The 22966-nt window shown below is 39.0% G+C and overlaps 1 protein-coding gene across 1 annotated transcript in view; it reads right to left on the bottom strand.

Annotated features, from left to right (window-relative positions):
* The window catches only part of FGF10 (fibroblast growth factor 10), a 93068-nt gene extending 73139 nt beyond the window's left edge, over positions 1-19929 (bottom strand). Inside the window, exon 1 of the mRNA XM_052659017.1 lies at positions 19498-19929. Coding sequence (XP_052514977.1) covers positions 19498-19828 — 331 coding nt within the window. The 5' untranslated portion in view covers positions 19829-19929. The remainder of the gene's footprint in view (positions 1-19497) is intronic.
* Between the last annotated feature and the right edge of the window lie 3037 nt (positions 19930-22966).

The raw sequence follows: 22966 nt of genomic DNA, 5'->3' as shown, positions 1-22966 counted from the left end.
TAGCTTCCACTTGGAAAAAGTCCCATTATCCTAATCAATCAATATGATTCAGTCGCTCAGTCATGTCTGACTCTTTGTGACCCCATGGACTGCAGCACAACAGGTTTCCTTGTCCATCACCAATTCCCACAGCTTGCTCAAACTCAGTCTATTAAGTCGGAATTACCCTCAAACCATCTCATCCTCTGTCATCCCCTTCTCCTGCCTTCAATCTTTCCCACCATCAGGGTCTTTTCAAATGAGTCAGTTATTCACATTATGTGGCCAAAGTATTGGAGCTTCAGCATCAGTCCTTGCAATGAATATTCAGGACTGATTTCCTTTATGATTGACTGGTTGGATCTTCTTTCAGTCCAAGGGACTTTCAAGAGTCTTCTCCAACACCACAGCTCAAAAGCATCAATTCTTCAGTGCTCAGCTTTCTTTATAGTCCATCTCTCACATCCATACATGACTACTGGAAAACCATAGCTTTGACTAGACAGACATTTGTTGGCAAAGTAATGTCTCTGCTTTTTAATATGCTTTCTAGGTTGGTCATAACTTTTCTTTCAAGGAGCAAGCATCTTTTAATTTCATGGCTACAGACGCCATCTGCAGTGATTTTGGAGCCCAAGAAAATAAAGTCTTGTCACTGTTTCCATTTGTCTCTCTGTCTATTCGCCATGAAGTGATGAGACCGGATGCCATGATCTTCGTGTTTTGAATGTTGACAATAAAACATTTATCTATTGTCTACCACTTCACAGGGCTTCCCTTGTGGCTCAGCTGGTAAAGAATCCACCCACAATGCAGGAGATCTGGGTTTGATCCCTGTGTTGGGAAGATCCCCTGGAAAGGGAAAGGCTACCCACTCCAGTATTCTGGCCTGCAGAATTCCACGGACTGTATAATCATGGGGTCCAAAGAGTTGGACACAACTGAGTGACTAAATATCATTTCATAACTTCTATTATTGTGACAGAAATTAATTTTCTGGAAGATGAAATGCCAATTTTGGCATCATATGTTCCCAGGCCTTAAAATTTCAAGATATAGAAACAATCATGATAGTAAATTTAGAGTTATACTATTATGGAAACATTTTGAGATGTGAGAGGCTTAAACGTGGCTGTTATATGAATTCTATCCACAGTGAAAGAGGATAGATGATGCAGGGTATAGTTTCAAGGAGAACACAAGTTTAGCATGTTCAACATATTGAGACATTGAAATATTTCATAAAGTACCACTTGCTTACATGTTAATTACATGAGATGGTTGGATGGCATCACTGACTCAATGGACAGGAGTTTGAGTAAACTCCGGGAGTTGGTGATGGACAAGGGGGCCTGGAATGCTGCAGTCCATGGGGTCGCAAAGAGTCGGACACAACTGAGCTACTGAATTGAACTGAACTGATCTGATCCATTTATAAAACAGATCTTCTATTATCCTTAACCATAAGCCAGGAAGGTTCTCATGGGTTTAGCAAGCATCTTCAGGACACTGGCTCTTGGACCAGTGAGGAGGAGGAAAACATTCTTTAATCCAGATTGAATTTATAACCCAGTGGAAAAACAGGCCACCAGTATAGCCTAGTTCTGCATCAAACATTCAAAGCTCTTCTTTGCCTTTGGTAGTTCCCAGCAGTCAAAGTCCTAGATGCAAATAAACTCTATTTTTAAAACAATGTTTTATAGATATATAGTCATTTAAACTTGTCATCAATTTAAATTCAACTAAAATTTGGAGTTCCATTATAAGCCTAATACTTTGCTTGATATAATAATTTACATAATTATTACATAAATAATTTACATAAATTATTTTAATCTTCATTGATCAGTTGAATCATGAGATTCTCGGAAACGTATTTCAGTCACACAGCTAGTAAGTGGTGGATGAAATGTTGTACTTTACATCTATTTGAGTCAATGCTTAGTGCTTTCTATTATAAAATACTCTTTTTGTCAAATCACCATTAATTTGGGCCACATAAATCTGTCAGAGTTTACTATATGATTTTCCCAGGGCTGCTGGAATAAGTCAGCACAAAGTTGGTGACTTAAAACAACAAAAATTATCCTCTCACAGTTCTGGGAGCCAGAAGTCCATTATCAGTTTCACTAGACTGAAATCAAGATGTTAGTGGAATCATATTCCCTCTGAAGGCTCTCCAGACAGAAACCATCCTTACCTGTTCAAGCTTCTTGAGGCCTATTTCTTGGCTCACGGCCTTTCCTCTATCTTAAAGGCAACAGTATAGTATCTTCAGATCTCTCTCTGCTTCCATTATCAAATCACCCTGTATATTCTGTGTGTATGTAATCTCCCTATGATTCTATCTTATAAAGACATTTGTGATGGTATTTAGGACCTACTTGGATAACCTAGGATAATTTCAGTCTCCTCATCTCAAGATTTTTTATCTAGTCACATTTTTAAAAATTTATAAAATTCACAGGTTTCAGTGATTAGGTCCTGATATTTGCATTGGTCATTATTCAGCATACTATAATACCTTCTAGACAGTCCAAATTTACATCCATTTCACATGTAAAGTATACTCACTCTACCCCAACACCTCCCCAACTTCCACATATCACAGCATGAATTTTAGTCTGAAATCTCATTTAAATATGATGAGCTTAAAAACCCCACATCTCATCAACAAACTAATCCAAATTAAGTATCCATGAGACTCTAGGCAGGATCCTGAAATCTAGATAATGAAATATCTATGCCCAAAATACAATAGTGGGACAGACATAGCACTAGTGTTATAGTCATTCTGATTCCGTAAAAAGGGAAAGGTAAAAATGGAAGGAAGAAAAGGGTCAAGAGTCCCACCTAATTTCAAAATTCAGCAGGGCAAATTCCATTAGGTTTCAAGACTTGGGATTAGTCCCTTGTGGCTTGAAGGTTCTGCGTCTGTACTTGTGATTCTGCCTTCTAAGCCGAAGGCTCTGCCCTCACCATGATCCCTCCTTTCTTGAAAGCTAGTATGTGTTTGTAGCTGAATGGTTTTACCAGCCTGCTTGTAGAATCTGAGGAGTCTGACAGCTTCCCTTCATTTGGTCTTATTTCAGTTTTTTCAGTCCAAGCAGGCAGTGTTTCTGCTGACATAACATTCTCAAAAACTTTGTGGGTCTCCTGTGTATTTGTCACAGGCATTCATGTAAATAAACAAAAGGGTCCTCCCCAGATCTTTGAAATCCTCCATTCCTGGCTTCTGTTATGATGGCTAAGGGAACTCAAGTCACATGCACTAGCATAAGGCTGTTCAGTCACACCATTAGCCTTTTCTTAAACTACTTTTCTTTTCTTTTTTAATATAAATGTATTTATTCTAATTGGAGGTTAATTACTCTACAATATTGTATTGGTTTTGCCATACATCAACATGAATCCGCCACAGGTATACACGTGTTCCCCATCCTGAACCCCCTCCCTCCTCTATTTTTCAAATAGTGAAGTCGCTCAGTCGTGTCCGACTCTTTGCAACCCCATGGACTGTAGCCCACCAGGCTCCCCCCTCCATGGGATTCTCCAGGCAAGAGTACTGGAGTGGGTTGCCATTTCCTTCTCCAGGGGATCTTCCCAACCAGGGATCGAACCCTGGTCTCCTGCATTCCAGGCAGACACTTTAACCTCTGAGCCACCAATACTGAATCCTTTAATTTAGCATCTTTTGCCATCTGGATAGACTGATGGTTCCATTTCACTTAATAGTTCTTTCTTCACTTTATCTCTCTCCTCTCACATTTTACTGTAAGCCACAAGAAGAAACCAGATGGCACCTTCAACACTTTTGTTAGAAACTTTCTCATTTATATTTCCAAGTTCACCACTTACAGCTTTCCACACAACTATAAGACACAGTTTACGTTAAGTATCTGCCACTATATGACATGAATTGTCTTTCCTCTGGTTCCCAATAACATGCTCCCTATTTCCTCTATCTCTCACCAGAAGCAGTTTTAATATTTATATTTCTACCAACATTCTGTGAAGATACATATATTCTCTAAGATGATACAGGCTTTCTCTACTGTGCTCTTCACTTGCTTTGGAGTCTCACCAAAGGGCTTTTAATATCTATATTTCTACCAATGCTACATTTAAAGCAATCAAGGCTTTTTCTATCACATGACTCAAAACTCTCCCAGTTCATACTCATTACCCAATTTCAAAGTCTTTTGCACAATTTTAGGTTTTTGTTACAGCAGCACCCCACTCTGCAATATCAAAATTTGTGTTGATTTCTTGTAGCTGCTGTAACAAGCTGCTATAACAAGTAGCTGCTGTAAATTTGGTGTCTTAATAGAAATTTACTCTTTCATAGTTCTGGAGGCTAGAAGCCTAATATTAGTTTCACTGGAGCTAAGTCAAGGTATTAGTGGGGTCAAGCTCCTTCCATGCGCTTTAGAGGAGAAATGTGTTTTTCTCCTCTTCCAGCTCTATAGCCACATCCCTTGGCTCTTGGCTCCTTCATTTGTCTTCACAGCCAGAGCACTGTATCTTTAAATATCTCTTTCTGTGCTTCCATCATCAAAGTGCCTTCTGCTGTCTGCATGTGTCTAATCTCCCTGTCTCCTTGTACAATAACAAGTGATAGCATTTAGGACCAACTTTGATAATGCAGGATAATTTCCTCGTCTCAAGATCCTTAACTTTATTACATCCGCAAAATTTTATCATATAAATGTAACATTCACATACTCCATGGATTAGGACCTGATATCTTCGGGTGGCTGTTATTCAGCATACTGTATTTATTATCTCTCCTAAAATAAATATGCTCTTAGCATCTGGTCCTTAATCTAGGAAATGGTCAGACAAAAATATTTTAATAATTGTATTTAGTTTAATACCCTCATTTCACAGATTAAGTTTCTGAGGCCAAGATAAAGTAAATGATGTGCCTAAGATTGCATAGCAAATGTTTTGACATAGCCAAGACTATGAACCATATCCCTTTACTCCCATTCTTTTGCAGTACATTCTTCTTCTCTAAATGAATTACCAAGAATTGCTCATTTCTTGTCACCAAATTACCCCAGAACACAAATACAACTCTGAAGCCATTAATAACTATCCCACAGTCAGCATCAGTTTTAAGAGCGTAAATTTATCATACATATCCACTGAACATTGTCAATAGTAAACAGGCAAATTGGAAAAAGATGGGAAACAACGTATTTCAAGGATTACACAAACTTGCATTCAGAAGTTTGTATGAATGTATGCACTTAACACTTAGTTAAGTAATGATGCCTCATTTAGTGTCTAAGTTTTCAGAATTGCAGAACTTAGAACCCTATGGAATTTAGAAGATAATTTACTTCAACTATATTTTTCAAGTAGGTAATATGTTAATCATGCTTTCCAGACCAGGTGATGAAATCAAAGAAAGGCTTAAGTATATTGACTTAAGGACATGCAGTTAGAAAAATAATTTTATCTAATAAATGTTAATAGGAAGACCCATTATACGCTAGACAGTATATTAAGGGTTTATATGCAAAGGTCAGTGTGAGGCCTGTAGTGCTCACCCTCAACAAGTTTTCTGTGTATAAGGAAACTAGATGGGTAAATTAATCAAGTATGAGATTGTGTTAAAATACTAAATACAGGGTGTCTGGGAGTGCCGGTTTTGCGGAAACAATAGAGTGGTCAGAAAGGTTTCCTAGAGCTGACATCTAACTGGGACCTGAAAGAAAGGGGACTAGGGCAGGAACACCACTCCAATCAGACCTAGGAGTGTGTGCAAAGGCTTCATGTGAAGAATAAGGCATGTTCTGGAACTAAAATCAACTCAGTATGTCTATAATGGGGCATGTATTAAGAAATGAGGTGGGGCTGGGGGGCTCCATAGGCAACAATCTTGAAGGCCTAAAATGCCATGCAAAGAAATTAAGATATGATCCTGAGAACACTGTGAACAAATGGAAGTATTTGAGAGGGAAATGGCTTGTGTAGATTTGTGCTTTACACAAACCAGAATGGCTAAGACTAGGGTGACTTTGTAATGAAGTACTTTGAGAGTGAACAAGAGTGCTATTAATGACATGCCAGAACAAGAGGCACATACTGAGACTGGGCCAGGCCAATCAGGATGGAAGGTCACTTCCAAGACTGTCCTACGTTTAAACCCTGACTCACTTCTTCTAACAATATAACTTTGGTCTGGCACCATAACTTTTAGACTCAAGTCTGTCATTTAAAGATACTAAGGTGGCTGAGTTGGTAAAGAGTCTGCCTGCAATGAGGAAGACCCAGGTTTGATCTCTGGGTTGGGAAGATCCCCTGGAGAAGAAAATGGCAACCCACTCCAGTATTCTTGCCTGGAGAATTCCATGGACGGGGGAGCCTGGTGGGCTACAGTCCATGGGGTCACAAAGATTCAGACACGACTGAGTGACTAACACTAAAAATAAATAAATATTTATTTATCTATTGAACCATGACTTTTATGTTATCTTTGCTTTGTCTTTGGGTGGCCTAACCTACATTAACTTGAAGGTTGAAGATTTTTAAGCTTTTTCCCGAAAATTATAATGATGATATACTTTATTAATAAAGTCCTGTAATTGAAAAAAAAAAAAAAAGAGCTTCCCAGGTGGTTCAGTGGTAAAGAATCCTCCTGCCAATACAGGAGTTGCAGGTTCAATCCCTGGGTCAGGAATATCTCCTGGAGAAGGAAAGAGCAACCCACTCCAGTATTCTTGCCTAGGATATCCCATGGACAGAGGATCCTGGCAGGCTATCTAGTCCATGGGGTCATGAAAGAGTCAGACACAACTTAGCAACTAAACAATAACAAAAAAGATAGTATGGGGGTAACAGTGACCCATTTCACAGAATTTTTCTAAGAATCAATTAATGAAAACATTAAAATTCTGTATAAACTATAAAGTGAAGTAAGGCGGTGAAAAGTGAATGTGAAAGTGAAGTCACTCAGTCATGTCTGACTCTTTTTGACCCCATGGATTATAGCTCCTCTGTCCATGGAACTCAGGCAAGAATACTTGAGTGGGTTGCCATTTCCTTCTCCAGGGGATCTTCCTGACCCAGGGATAGAACCCAGGTCTCCTTCACTGCAGGCAGATGCTTTACCATCTGAGCCACCTGGGAAACCTGAAGTAAGGTGGTATGATACAGCTTTTCTGTTTAATTTTTTATTATCCTATGACTTAGAGATCTTTCCAGAAAATGGGATAATTAAAAGCAGCACAGTAGTCATAGCATAAAATAGTAATAGGAGCTAACATTTTTGAGCTCTTAAAATATACTGATCCTATGTCGAGTTTACGTTTATAGTCTCATATGTAAATTTACAGACTTATCCTTCCAACAATGATGAGGTAGGTGATATGATTATTCTCACTTAACAGTTGCACAGATCAAGTCCCTCCTTGGAGTTCTTTGTCAAGGCCATGGGTGAAGCTTCACAGTTTCAGAACCCAGATTCTGCATCAATAAGTTTGTCTGCAAAGCTCATGATCTTAATAGTAGGTGCAGTTGCATATATGCTGTCAGTATCCTGCTCCTTTAGAAATACTTAAGTTTACTCTTCTGCAAGAAAAAGAGCTGTAGTCAATTTTATTTTTCTTCCTAACGCCCAAACCAAGTAACTCTAAGACAATTTAGAACAGCAACGAGAAAAAATATACAGGTAGAGCAAGTAACATTGAGGGTTCAGTAGTTCCCTTTGGACTAAGGACTAAGGACTTCCCTGGTGGCTCAGACAGTAAGGCGTCTGCCTACAATGCAGGAGACCTGGGTTCAAACCCTGAGTGGGGAAGATCCTCTGGAGAAGGAAATGGCAACCCACTCCAGTACTCTTGTCTGGAAAATCCCATGGACAGAGGAGGCTGGTTAAGTGTGTGTGGTCGCAAAGAGTCGGACACGACTGTATGACTTCACCTTACCTTAACTTAGAGCAAAACTGAGGGTTCAGTAGTTCCCTTTGGGAATCTGCTGTGAAATTGCAAAAATCTCTTCCTAGGGGTGGGTATAAGTCAAGAAGTTCTGCAGGAGAAGCTATTTTGAATTTTTAAGTAGAGATCATTTAGCAAATCAGCAATGCTAAAGATGATGCCATTCGGTGTAGATAAGAACTGCTTTTTCCTGTGCGTGAGTGCATGCTAAGTCACTTCAGTGTCCAACTCTTCGCGAAACCATGGACTGCAGCCCACTTGGCTCCTCTGTTCATGGGATTCTCCAGGCAAGATTATTGGAGTGGGTTGCCATGCCTTCCTCCAGGGACTTTTTCCTGTACCTAGTACAAAAGTTCTTTCCTGGAGAATCCCAGGGATGGGGGAACCTGGTGGGCTGCCATCTATGGGGTCGCATAGAGTTGGACACGACTGAAGTGACTTAGCAGCAGCAGCAGCAGCAGTACAAAAGTAGTTCAGAGCTTTCTTTTTTTTTTTTTTTTTTGGCAGATTAACTTACTGTTTTAATATTTTTAGGTTGTGTCAATTGTACCATAATTCATACTCTTTTCATATATCTCTGCTTTCTCTCTGTTTTTTTCCTTCACCTCAAAAAATAAAACAAATATAAAATAGAGAAGGCCAATTTTAAATGCAAACTATGTAAATGTAATATTTTAGCAGAAAACCTAGTCCTCAAATCTAAGGATATCTACATATTTCCCTCTCCCATGATGATACACTCTGGCATATTTTGCTTGTATATCATAAGATACCCACTGATTTGCAAATTCTGCTCCACCCCATTGACCTACCTGCCTGTTATTTTCTGAAAGTCTCACGTCAGGTTCTGTGACCACATGGTTCCATGCCTTCTTTTAGGATATTTCTTACTCTGGTTTTCTTATCTAGTCTATCTGGAGTTCCTTTTTCTCAGTGTGACACTCCCCTTGCCATTCATCCCTCCCTAGTTACAGGCTACTGTTTATTTAAGTTCCACCCTGCTTCTTTGGAATTTAGTGTAAGCTGCCTTGTGTTACCTTCTAACTGTCTGCGAAGATCTCCTGTTTCCCCCTCTAGATTGCAAACCCTTTGAGGGTATGGGTCAAAAAGGTCACAGGCATGGGATAAGAAATAGAAACCTAACTACAGAATTTCCTGACAGCTGAGCATCTGGGATTATCCTGATTCAAAATCACATCATAACTTAAAATATAAGATTTATTGTGAAATATTTAAGAACTGAGTCACTTACTCTTCCATTTAATGCAGCCATCTGTCTTCTTCTAATCTTTATGGTTACCTGTTTTGTCCCTACTGTCTTTGCTGTTGTTTTCCTTTTGTTTGTCCTCTTTTATTGTTGTGTCCTTGAACACAACTGTTACCTTCTTTACTCTTTATTTTTAGCTCTGCACTCTCCTCTCAAGTTATCTTCAAGTTTATTTTTAAATTTTATTTATTTATTTTATTTTTGTCTGCACTGGGTCTTTTTTCTCAAGTTGCAGAGAGTAGGCTCAGTAGTTGTAGCTCACAGGCTCTAGAACTTGGACTCACAGACTTAGTAGCCCTGGGGCAAGTGAAATCTTCCTGGACCAGGGATAGAACCCATGTTCTTGCATTGGCAGATGGATTCTTAACCACTGGACTCCTAGAGTCCTCTTCAATTTTCAAATGTCTGTTGGTCTCTTAATGTGCCTAGTCTCTTAATGAACCAGACTTCTAGGCTTTTCCCCAACCTTCAGAAAATTATGGATACTACAATTCCAAATCTTAAATTACATCAGATGTTCTAACATTTCTGCTTTTAAAAAATTCCAAGTGCATCCCTCATCCCTTCTTCTTTCTTCTATTCTATTATTCAGCTCTCATTTCATCAAATAATCTGCTTGTTGCTTTCCTGATACTTACCCTTGCAATAAGAGGATTCATCATACTTTTTCTTTACATAGTACTCATTTGATGAGGGCACCATTAAGCTCTTACAAATACCAGCTTTTCCAATCTTCTCACTAAACCCTGGGCTCAGTGTGCATTTTCTGTACTTCTTGGAGGAGGCACCAAACTCTCTCCATGCTTTACCCATCTTCCTACCTCTCACCTTCAACAGGCTTCGGCTTCTCTAGCCTGGAATAGTTACCAACTGTTTCCTGTTAGAGTGGCATACTTTCCATACAATTACCCCAATTTTTCACCATATATCTGTTTTTCCTTTTTTTCTTTTTTTTTGATACTGTCTGTAAAGTGAAGCTCTGCAAGAGCAAAACTATCTTTGTTCAGCATGTATTTAAGTGTCCGATAGTATCTGACACAATGCAGGCACTTAAGACATTTCTGTTGAATGAATGAGTGATCGCATTTCATCTTTACTATGGAGAAAAGAGGTAGGTATTGTTACTACCCTTGTTCTACTGATAACAACTTGCCCAAGTGATACACTATTGTCTGGGAGTTTGGAGCCTCAAATGCACCCACTTCTGTGTCTACAAAGCTTACTTTTGATCCAGGCCCATAGCTGTAATCATTTTTAATCAAAGCCCACACTTTTAACCCCTCTACCCTTTTGCCTCTTTAACAGGAACTCAGATTTAGCCTTCCTTACTCTGATATCATGGCTGCGATTACTTCTGTGGGATTCCTTTTAGATCGCAGGTTCTCATTTCAGTTAATTTAACATCCAGTCGAATGCCAGGGATTGGGTTATATTTCCCTCACACCTTTCTTGTCATGTCAGCCCTTTTGCAGCACTACTCATTAGCTTGATCTCCTTCCTGAGAGTTCAAAACCCTTGTCTTCATCACTCCAGCAAACCATCTCCTCTTCCTTTCACAGTCTGTGTCTAAATGCTCTATGGACTCTCTGCTTTTCCTCTGGCTTCTAACATTCCAATTTTATGTTCTTTACCATCCCTCTTGATTCAGCTTTAAAGCATTTATGTAGTGTCATTCGCCAACTTCTTATGTAGTTTCATTCGTCAACTTCTTAATCTTAGGGATTAATATCCCTAGCACTTTTCCTTTTCATATTTCATATTTGAGGAATCACATCCTTCTACAGAGACATTCCAAAAAGTGCCCTAGAAATCTGGTAATCTGGCATGCGGCAGTTGATGGGGACCCAAAGAGTTGGACGCGACTTAGCGACTGAACAACAACCTTGTTAATTATTGTTATTAATCACACTGTAAATATACCTCACTTCAAAACATAAATAGTATATAGTGTCATGTTTCCTCATGTTGCAGAATATTAATTTGTCTTTTAATAATTCTATCAGTAAATCAAAGCTATTTAGGCTTTGGGAATCCATCTATCTATATCTGCCTATCTATATAATTTGAAACTAACTGTAGAAAGAAGCTTGGCTTTTAATTATTATCATAGTAACAAATCAATCTAACATATGTAAATAGTCAGATTCTGCATATAATAAAAATAAATCTAATTCAGCAATCAGTGCCAAAAGTTCTTTCTTGAGAGAAGTATTTGAGTACACATATGCTATGAATTTAAATTTTAGCTCCTATCAGTTTCTCAGTATCTTTCTAATAAAGCTATGTGCATGTCTACATTTGGTCAACCTGAAATACAAATGCACATACATTTTACATTTTTCTTCTTTGATAACCAGTATTAAAATGAGAACATGGGTTTCATTTTAGAGAGCTACAATTGGCAGGGTTATACAGAGGCACTTTATAATTTAAGTAAAATTCTGGAATTTGGAAATATTGAAGACATCCCCAAGGGGCTTTCCAGATGATGCTAATGATAATGAACTGATTTGTCAATGCAGGAGATGTCAGAGATGCAGGTTCAATCCCTGGGTCGGAAAGATCTGGAGGGAGAGCATGGCAACCCATTACAGTATTCTTGCCTGGGGAATCCGTAGAAAAGAGGAGCCTGGCGGGCTACAGTTAATAGGGTCACAGAGTCAGATACTACTGAAGCAATTTGGCACGCATGCATACGCACAAAGACCTCCAAAACAGCATTCAACTTTTTGAAGTAAATGATGATTAAAATATAAGTAATATTTGATTTCCTTAATCATCTTTACTTTCTCTTATAGAAGTCCAGACAAAAGGAAAAAGTTCACAAAATTGACTAAGTATTTAGTAAATGTTGCATATACCAAGACAATTTTCAGAAGATAGGTAAAATGAACATGTAGGGAGTGTTACTGGAACAGAATATTTAACCTGAAGGGAAAATGCAGATTGATGACTTAGTAACCAGACAATTACCATCCATTCTCAGAAGTGGTTTGCTCACTTCACTAATGGCAAAGCTATAAGAAACTGGCCTGCGTGCTGGGATAATGGAGAGTTTATTGGAGATTCAGTGAGGAGAGGCACCTGCTAGAGTATGTGGAGTTTGCATTGCTGAAGACTTTCATGCATAGAATATAAACTACATGTTTTGGATGTTATACATCCAAAAACGACTAGGCTACTGGCTCTAAACATAACACAGGATGCTAGGGAATGACGATGGATGACTTTCCTTTGCTTCAGTGAAAAATAAGGGGTTTAGAAACCAGGGAAAAGGGGGAAAAAAAGAAAGCTAAAGAAGGAGGAGAAAATAGTGAAGTAGTGAAAGGATGATAATGCATCAAGTATTCACACTACTGATATTTCAGATATATAACTGCCTCAATACAGAAACATTAGAAAGCAGTTGATGGGCCTTGAATTGTAGACTCTGTGAAAATGTCAAGTTATCTTCAAACAAGGTCAGTGCCTCAAAAACAAGTTAAGGATGAACTAACATACATTTATTAACATATTAATATATGTTGATTAGAAAACATGTCAACATAAGGTTCTTGAAAGAAAATAATAATGATCATAGAAAAATACCTGTTAAAAAATTCTTAGGTTTGCCATTATGATTATTTAATTAGAATTTATTTTTAAAGTTCTTAAATTTTGCTATTTAGAATTAAGTTCCAGTTAGCCCACACTATTCATAATTAAGTTGTAGCGAAATTATTAGGTTATATTTAGTTGACAGTTACTTGAAGTTGGGGATATATTGACTTAATCAATACTTTACCTCATCTATTATGGTTAAATGATTCATTAATATCTTAATGTCATCGTTCATTGTAGGAAGCATGCTAAACATTTGAAAATTCCTCATTAATGATAACACACGTAGTGACAGATTAGATATAGGTAAAGGTAGACAGGTCTAGGTTGAAGAATTATTAGGTGAATTATAAAATGAGGCAATGCTTTACTGCCAGCACCATGAATCTATCAAATGGTAATTGGATGCACGTGTTAGCAGCAGTAAAAAGTCACTGTCCAGTTGTCCACCTTACATGGGAATCTACTCTGAGTGTCGTGTTTGATTTATTGTCCCAATTAGAACATAGCGTTCAAAGAAAAGAACACAACTGACCTGATTTAAAAGGAAGGGGACCTTTAAAGCCATTATTTTGTGGGTGACCCAGCTCCCATTTAGATAACCAGGAACATTCTATTTGTGCAAAATCTGACTAAATCAATACTTGGTTTTAAACTAATTCTGTAAAACATCAACACTTTTTGTTTATTAATTGGGTATCAGAGTGTCACCGGTGGCTTCCCAAGATGCTGGTATATATTCTTACACTGATTTTAAAGGCACGTTTCTAGGTTATCATTTGTTATAACTGACTGACTAGCACAGGTAGAAGTAACAGGCACTGACAAAAAAGAGTGCCGATTATGAAAAGCAAGTGCTTTTGGTATGCAAAGCCAAGCAACAAGCACCATTTTTCAAATGGCAAATGTAAATGATCTTAATACTTTGCAATATACATGAAAAATTAAGATACTTCTGCATAAAACAACTTAAGACAAAATGAGGTTCATTACTTTTCTAGATTGTAATAAAATGGTGTTAAAATTACAGTAACATAAATTGTATGCCCAATTTTACTGGAAAATTAAAGGAGAACTTTAATTTCTGGGAGAGAAATGCTAACATTTTACTTACATTAAGCAAACATCAGCTATGAATCCTGACAAATGTTGGAATAGTAGTACTAAAAATGTCATCTGAATTACTCTTCATTGCTAAATTCGTAGAATTAATGTTAAGATAGATTAAAATCACTTTGAACTAATACACATGTATGACTCTTCCTTCTGAAACATAACAAAGAAATATCATTTGTACTCAATTTTGGATAAGCATACAGACATTTAAGGCTTAGGAGAGATGGAGATATTCATACACAGCTCATAAACGTGAGGAATATTAGCTCCATTTCAAATGAGCCATTAACTTTTTTCCAACATTTTGGCTTGTGGAAAGTCAGACATTTGAATAATAAATGGGGTTTGCCTCTGAACACTAAGGTAATTGTATAGGAATTTAAAATGCCCATTCAGGTTCTACCATAAATTTATTAAAAATGAAGAAATCACCTGGATTGATGCTTTTCTCTCTAAATTGAGTAGTAAAAAATGCAGAAGAAAAATGCATGCAGTAGGGTTTCTTTCACTGTATAAAACACAATTCTTCTTTTAAGTTCTGTGCTTAAACAATACATTGAAAAGACTTATTTTTAAAGAATGATACATACTTTTTTGGTACTAGATTACTAAACTACCCCAAAACCTAGAGATTGAGGTCTCTAAATTCTCAAACTCCTTTATTAGCATGTGATTTCTGCCAACTGTTCTCTTGAGTTTCTTCTAGTAGATGGTTATAAATTAGGTTTATAAAGAGGAAACTCTCTGTAATTGTGTATTTTTAATGGGCTTATGATAAATCCATCAAAGTGGAGGGTCCATATGGTAGGAATGCAGTAAAGGTAACAGGACAGTGTCATGTAAACATTAAATAGTGCCTTCCATCTTCATAAATCCTCAATCCTCACGATTAAATGCCACCAGTTGTAAATTATGCAAGCAAATTTTAGAAAAAAACTACAACTTCAATAAGTTTTCAGTGGAAATAATAAGCTGTGTATGTTTTCTTCCCAGAAAACTGTTACATATTTATTAGGAGATAATATTCAAGTCCTTATTTTCCTCAAAATTGATATCCTTACCTTATTTAACTTCTTCCTAAAATAAGCAAGAACACTGGAGTGGGGTGCCATGCCCTTCTCCAGGGGATCTTTCCAAACCAGGGATTGAACCCAGGTCTCCCGCATTGCAGGCGGATTCTTAACTGTTTGAGCCATTAGGGAAGCCTACAAAATAAGCTCTAATCCTGATTAAAAAGTCATAACATAAACCTTGATTGAGTATAGGGCAATAATCTATCATTTCTATGCAGTGAAGTACCTTTTGATTTGTAGTCGTTTTAAAACTTTAGGTCTCTAAGATTTGCTCCTATTAGAGTCATACATCAGAAGTTTCTTCAACAGCCCAATTTCACACTTGTATTTACAATCAAATTGTTTTATTACATGTGGAAACCATGAAACATTTGGTCCTCAGCTGTAAACTATTACTATATTTATGATATTCATGGATTTTTCTTAGTCATGTATTTCTAATGCCTTCTGTGAGATGGATGTATGTGTATATTGTGTGCCCTAAGCAATTATATTCTCAAACATAATATTAAAAGCGATATTTCACACAGAGAATGCACTAACATTGTCTGATACTATGTTGCCACCTGCAATGATAACTTTAACATAGTTCATTCTGCTCCACTGAAATTTTACATATCTTTCAATTTCCTTCTAATGAAAAACTGGTATACAGAGCAAGAAGCAATTAAGGATATGGATAATTTGTTTTTCAGAGTTTCCTGCGGCATCTACTTCTGATATATTGACATCAAAGTTGCCAGTAGTAGAGAGGTAGAAGAAATGTCATAAAACCAAATCAACTTTGGCTTGAATCTGGCTCTGTCAATTTCCAGTTGAATGGCCTTGGGCAATTTACTTTTCTTGAGGGTTAGTTTTCACATTTGAAAAATGAGGATTTATCTAAATCATAGAATGATTATGAGTGTCAAATGAGGTATATATTTAAGAAACAGGGCACAGCCTGCATACTCAGTGCACACTGATTTCTCTAATATCTTCCATACTCCTTTCCTGAAAGTACTAATTAGTGGTATGGCTTTCCATTGTGGAAATATCTATCTTCGACTGTCTCAAGTTTAGGGATGCATTTTCTTTTCACTAGACTCCTATTGTCTATAAGTGACAATCTTGGGAGTAACCCACAGCTGTTTTACTCACATCCAGAAATAAGACCGTCAGTCCCAGTTGCAAGGGCACCTAACAGCTGTATCCAGCCTTTCTAGTAGGCCAGAACTGGAGCTGAGTGGTAATGTTTCAAGGGCAAAGCTCTAGATGTAAAGAATGATAAAACAAACCTAAATGAGCCTGAGCATATCTAGTGACAGATACACCACAGCTATTCTAAATTATTCAGGCTTTCTCAGACTTCTAGCAGGAGAAACATAATTCATCACTGTTCCCTTTATTCTACTCTCACATAATGGCAAAGGAGCAAACAAAAATTACCCCACCACTAAAAAATTATAATAGTCACTTGAAATGGAGAAGAGTTTCTCTAGCATATGTATTATTTTTAGAACCATCCAATTTCTGGGAGCCAACTTTGGAAGTAGAAGCTAAAAATGATTTTGCAGTGCTAATGGGTGATTTCCTTACTTCTCTTTTGTTAGCATTTTGCTGGCAGAAAGCCAGTAAAACAGTCATTTAATTACTCAGGACATCACAAACATGTAGCCTGTGAGATAAGCTGTTACTGTATTTTAGCAGCAATAATACTAGGGTCAAAAGTAACAAAGAAAATTAAGCTTCAAATAATAATAAGCTTCAAATAAGCAAACCTTAAAAGAACAGCTTTGTACATTGAGAATCATTAATAACTTGCTTAGGAAAATGTTACTGAAATGTGGTTTTGGACAAGGAACATCAGAGGTTAGATACCCCAATATTTAACAGGCTACCATTTGGTGGGCTGGCTGGCTGATTACCCTGTAGGCATGGCAAAGTTTGTTCTCATGTAATTATGCAACATTTAGACAATATCTTAATGATACCATGTAGTTCAGCTGAATCAGTCCAGCTGGAAATTGTAGCAGCATTCTGATTACCCAGCCACATGTGAAATTAAAGCTTTTTCAACCTCTACTATTCACTTGTTATGTCTTGATACAGATGTTCTTGGAAAGCTTAAATCATTTATGGTTTGCCATTAACAGAGCAGGCTCCACCTCCTTTCATTTCAACCATTGATTAGGATTGCATTACTATATAAGATATTATAATTTTAACAAGGACTATCAGTTATAATTTGTCACATGGAAGATGTATTAGTGTACTTTAGACAAGGTGAATAATTTCCACTTGTTTTTATGTGATAAAAATCATATACTTTTCTTTTTGCAGATAATTCTTACTGTAAAAATATATTTTAATGTGCACCCTGGAAACCATCTTACTAAATCGTTAATCACACAGTGTACATTATTTTAGAAAATAGTAATTTAAGACACATAAATAAACTACTATAATTGGTCCTTACATCACATTATAAAGACACTTAAAATACAACAATAACATTGTTATTTGTAAAAAAGTTTTGCTCAAGAATAACACTCTGAAATTTTATTATGTTTCTTTTGAGTTATTTCCATGAAGTAAAAATACAAAGAAAAATTTCAGTCCCTGTCCCAGCTTACTCTTCAGTAAGTGTTGGACCACTTCTTCCCCATCATCCTACCTGGATGGTACCATAACTATTTTGTTTTAGAAATGAATAAAAATACTAAAAATTCAAATCAATAACCTAATATCTATATATCATATCTAATACATTCCTGTAACAAATTATAGCAAAAAGAGTCATCATAACTGACTTTATTTCAGTTATTTCTAATGAATAAGAGCAGGAAAAATATAGATAGGTAGTGGAGTACAGGTTCATCTCTGGTGATAACCATAAGATGGAATACTTTAAAACACTTATACAAATATTTTTATTACTTGTAAACATATTGCTAATTTTAGGACATGGAAGTAGCAGCTGAGGAGGAACATAAGTTAATTTTGAATGTGAGCCCGCAAATAAGAAAAATAAGTCTTACTCTTATATATCTTTATTTTAAAAAGATAATGCTAAATTCTGGTTAACTGTCTTTCCCATTAATACCAGATACTTTCTGGGCTAAGGAATCTGAAATCTATGACTCTCATATTTAAGTTAGCTAGCAAATATTAATATATGCTTGGAATTCCCGAACAATTGACACAAAAAAGTCCCTTGAAAAGGTGACTTGGAAGTACCATGGAGATAATGCTAAATGGTCATTAAAGATGTTTAAAGTCATTGTCTACTGTCTTCAGTGTGCCATTACATAGCCTCCAGATCCTTTCAAATTGCAATCAATAGAGGATGAATAAGTCTCACCACTTGAAAGTAAGCAGGAAAGGAAGCCAACAGTGTAATCTGGCTTTGCTCGACTGATTCAAGAAGAGACACAATGTCCACCCCTCCTCTTCTAATTCTTTCTCCCCCTACCCAGCCCACATCCCTGCAAGAAAGAAAGAAGAGAAACAGCTAAGGAAGGAAAGAAAGAAAGAAGGAAGGAGAAAGGAAAAAGGCAAGAAATCAAAGGATGGGGGCATACTTTGTACCGAGGAGGAAACCTCATCCTATGGGATAAACTATAACCATGGAAACAGACTTATGACTTTTACTTTGAAAATGAAAGAATGACAATGAAATTTGTGTGAGGTCTGTGTGACTCCAGTCCCAGATGTTTATAGCACTGTAGTACTATGCCTCTGCAATATGAGAGGTTTCAGAAGAAACGAGTACAACAGGACACCACAAAGCAGCGCATATGCTATTGACAATGCAGACATGAGCATCATGTTACCAAGAGAGAAGGCAGGCAGAAGACAAATAGCAGCGGTGGTGCCTGCAAAGCTAACTTCATGGACTGCAATCACTCAAACCAACAAGAGGGACCAGCGACAACAACAAAAAATCAAAACCAGAAAAATGTTTTCCTCCTGTCTACACTGGTGGTGGGGTAAAGAGATGGGGGTGGGGAGACAGTGAATTTGACTTTTCTCTCTTAAATAAAGTTCCCATAAAGTCCTACAATTGACAGCGGATAATTATTTTCAGCTTGAGGAAACTGTCCTGAAACTCTTAATATGATTGCCAGCGAAAAGAACAAAATGTGTTTACTTGAGCCATTTCCAGAAGGGAGGGAAAGGAGACCTTGGGGTGAGGTGGGGAAGGACTATGGAGCAGAGAGAGGCATCTATGCACTGAGGGAACTCTTGGGCGCCCTGCGTGGTCCCGCGAGTGGCAAGCTAAGGAGACAGGGCAGATGGGGTGGCAAAGAGAGTGGGGGTGTTGAGGGAGCGCGCCGTGGGAAGGGGGTGCGAAGCACAATGTATACACGGGGCGGGGGGGGGGGGGTGATTTAGTGTCAAAGTATTCCACTTAATCATTTTACAGGAGTTGGGGACGTAAATATTTAGCTGGCCACATCTGGAACAGATTTTACCCCCCTTGTGGGGTGGGGGTGGATAATTGGAAGGAGGGGAACACGCATTTGTTACTTACTGTACGGGCAGTTCTCCTTCTTGGTACCGCTGACCTTCCCGTTCTCAATCTTGAGAAAGTACTTGGTGAAAGAGAATAGCTTTCTCCAGCGGACATCTCCTTGGAGGTGATTGTAGCTCCGCACATGCCTCCCCGCACTGGAAGGCAAGGAGACGGACGAGGACGAGGAGGAAGAAGAGGAGTTGGTGGCCCCTGGTGACACCATGTCCTGATCGAGGGCTTGGCAGGTGACAGGGACGGAAGACACCAAGAAGAGCAACAAGAAGCAGCAGCAGCAGCCGGACAGGTGGGGAAAGGCTGAGGCACAATGTGTCAGAATCCATTTCCACATTGTACTGAAACTCTCGGCACTGGAAATTGTCTCATCAGAAGGAACATACTGGAAGGGTAAGACCTGGTGCGAGGCAAGGAGACAGCTGGAGGTGGCGGCCACTGGTCAGCTCCCTCTGGGCTCGGATCTGGCCAGAAGTGAAAGCACCAACATCCATAACTCCGCGGAAGGGCCGGCTGCCTCTCCTCGCTCCTTTCTCGGATCCGCTGCCGCGCGCGCCCTGGGTCTCCTGGTGAATGTGGACGTGGGTGGCCGCAGTAGCAGGAGCTGGTGGTGGTGGCGGCGGTGTGGGTCAGTCTCCCTCCTCACTCCCCCAGGAGTTTACTTTGTTCTCTTCTTCACTCCTTTCTTCACCATGTTAAATGCGGGGGAAAAAAAAAAGTCTGAAAAACAGATGACAGCACGGTGAACAAAACCCAAAAGGGCTGGGGTGGGAGGCTGGGGGAGCTATCTGCGCCCCGGTGCGGCTGGCAGTGTCTAGTCCCTCTCGGCACCAGCCCCCGTTCGCTAGCCAGCTCTGAAAGTGTGTCCCTCGGAGTTGTCAGAACCGGAGGCGGCTGCCGGGGTAGCCGTTGTTTTCTTCTCCCTGTTGCTTTCTCTTGTCGGTGGTGCCTGTTGATTTGAAGCCTCCAGAAAGTCACTTCTTGTTTGGGGTGGCGGGGGGGATGGCGGTTGGTGTTTTGTTTGGCCCTCTTTCCCTCCCCCCGCACCCCCCTTCCTTTGGAAAGCCCGCTTGTAAACAGGTTGAAGCCTGGAGTCTAAATGTCAGTGATTCTAAGCCAGAGGTGGGCTCTGCCTCCGCTGGTCAAACCTCATTTGCAGGGGTGGAGAAGCGGAGGTGGGGGGGGGGGGGGGGGGTAGGAGGGAGGGGGTCAAACGGCGGTGGGACATCTGAAACCCTCGGCTGCTGGGAACGCCAAGAAGAGGGAGGGGGAAGGGGCTGGGAGAGCGGGGGAGAGCAGGGGAGCCGGGAGAAGGGAGCGTGATGCCTTTGCCCGGAGCTTGGGGGCTGCGGGACCCTGCCCGGCCCCTGGGGCTGCGGCAGCCTGCAGCCTCCGCCAGCTCCTCCAGCTCGGGCTAATTGCAGCGAAAGCGTCCCTGTGCTCGGCGCGCGGGTGACCGGTGTGAGCTGTGTCCTCGCGCTTTCCGAATGTTGCTGCCTTCCAGTCTGAACCAGTCTCCTCTGGGGAGCCCCTTTCTCACTTGTTTTCCACCGTACGATTTTTTTTTTTTTTTCTTTTGGCAGTGAAGTACTTGAGAGCCACCTGGAGCCTGGTGCTTGGCTGACTTTTTTTTTCCCCTCGCTCCCAGGAGGGGAGGGGTGAGGGAGAAAGCAGAAGATGCTGAGGATAAACCTTTTAAAGCAGCAGATTATAAACTGGTGGGGCAAGCAGAGAAAAGGAAGACATAATTAGCTTCCTTTCCTCCTCTTCTGCCAGCTTCCAAGGAGGTCTCTTGCTTTAATGAATCTCTGATTTCTCGCTTCCGTTGCTGAAGTAAAAAGTTCACACTTTGGCCCTCTCTGCCTTTTAAGCTCAGGGAGATTTATCACCACCCTTAAAAGTCACCCCTCTCAGCGCAAATGAAATCAGGAACCGAAATGACCGATTTCTAATTGCTCACAAGGGTCATTTACAGAAGAACGCGTGCACTTCAAAGCGAATTCGCCTTTATTGAGATTGCGAAGATTTAACCTTACGATTTGGCAGAATATTCTGTTTCGGTAGGCAATTTCCTTTGCACTTTGCCATGAAGGGGTATTTTTTTTTTTTCCTTCTGGCTTCAACTTTAATGTTTAAAAGGCTCTATTTTACAATAATACTGCACCACCAGTCACCCTCTTTTTTTTTTTTCACTCACCACCGCAACTCCTTCATCGCTGACAGACTTGCTCATGTCTCAGGTACAGACGGAATCAACCACAAAGAAGGAGATACTGTGATAATCCTTTCAAATCTGAGTGAGAATTCCTGGAGATTCTCTTCAAGAACGACTCTAAACTAGGGAGAGCTTGACCGGGAGGAGCCACTGAAGATAAATCATATAAAGTATTTATGTGAGGCAGTTGAACACATGAAATTGCCAATATTTTATGGTTTTTGACCTTCAGAAGTGGCAATTTCATATGGTTCAAACTAATTTTTAGGCAGTTATTTTAAGAGGGAGAATCACTTCAAGATGAACTTGGAAGTTTGACTTCTGAAACTGTAATTTGGAGAGAATTAATCAGGCGAGCTTGTGTATATACTACAAACCACAGCCCCTACAATGTGCGTTTGGTCTCGGTCTACACTGAACAGGAGCAAATGCAAAGGAAAAAAAATCTAGCTTTGGAAATGGGATTTAGGTATATTGCAAATCATTGTTTGGTGACCTGATAAATGACTTTACACACATGCTCTTCTATTTTCCTGTGCATTCACGGTCTTTGAAACAGAACATTTTAATACTAGAATCAGGATTTTAATTGCATTATTTAAAAAAAAAACACTACAATGCTTATTTAGAAGACTTTAACAATGTGGTTGACACAGTAGATTTTCATATTTAATATAATTAGCTCTGATTTCTATAGCTCTTAATTAGAGAGTTAAGCAAATAAACAGCCTGTATCAAACAGGTCTGGTTCTTTCATTAAAGCTTGGATATTTAAAAAAAAAAAAAAAAAAAGCTCATGGTACTAATTTCAATGTTCTAGTTCACAGTTTTATACCTGAGCTGAAAAAAATGCCTGAAAAAAAAAGCCTAATGTTGCTGAGGAACTAGAGTTTCAGTTCAGTTGTTCAGCAGAATCCAAACGTTTGAATGCACAACTAATTAAAACTACACTTTTTTAACAGTTATGTTTGATGAAACCATACAATAAAGATCCTGCCATGAAAAGTTACAAAACACAGGAAGTTATTATTTTGAGGTTTCTCTACACTGGACATCAACAATGTTGGTGCCAGCTTAAGAGCCCTTTTTTTTTTAAAACTGACAATAGACATCTCCCCCCACCCCACCTTCCAATCTCAAAATAGTCTCTGTGTCTCTCTGTCTCTTTCACACAGGCAGCACACATACAGACATCTTTCAACTTTCTTATCCAGGAGAAGAGGCTGTTCAAACCTTTAAGCTAGAACTTTGTGTTTTTAT

Source organism: Budorcas taxicolor, chromosome 20, assembly GCF_023091745.1.
Source record: "Budorcas taxicolor isolate Tak-1 chromosome 20, Takin1.1, whole genome shotgun sequence".
Classification (NCBI taxonomy): Eukaryota; Metazoa; Chordata; class Mammalia; order Artiodactyla; family Bovidae; genus Budorcas; species Budorcas taxicolor.
The sequence above is the reverse complement of the archived record's forward strand: the minus strand, read 5'-3'. Positions and strand labels throughout refer to the sequence as shown.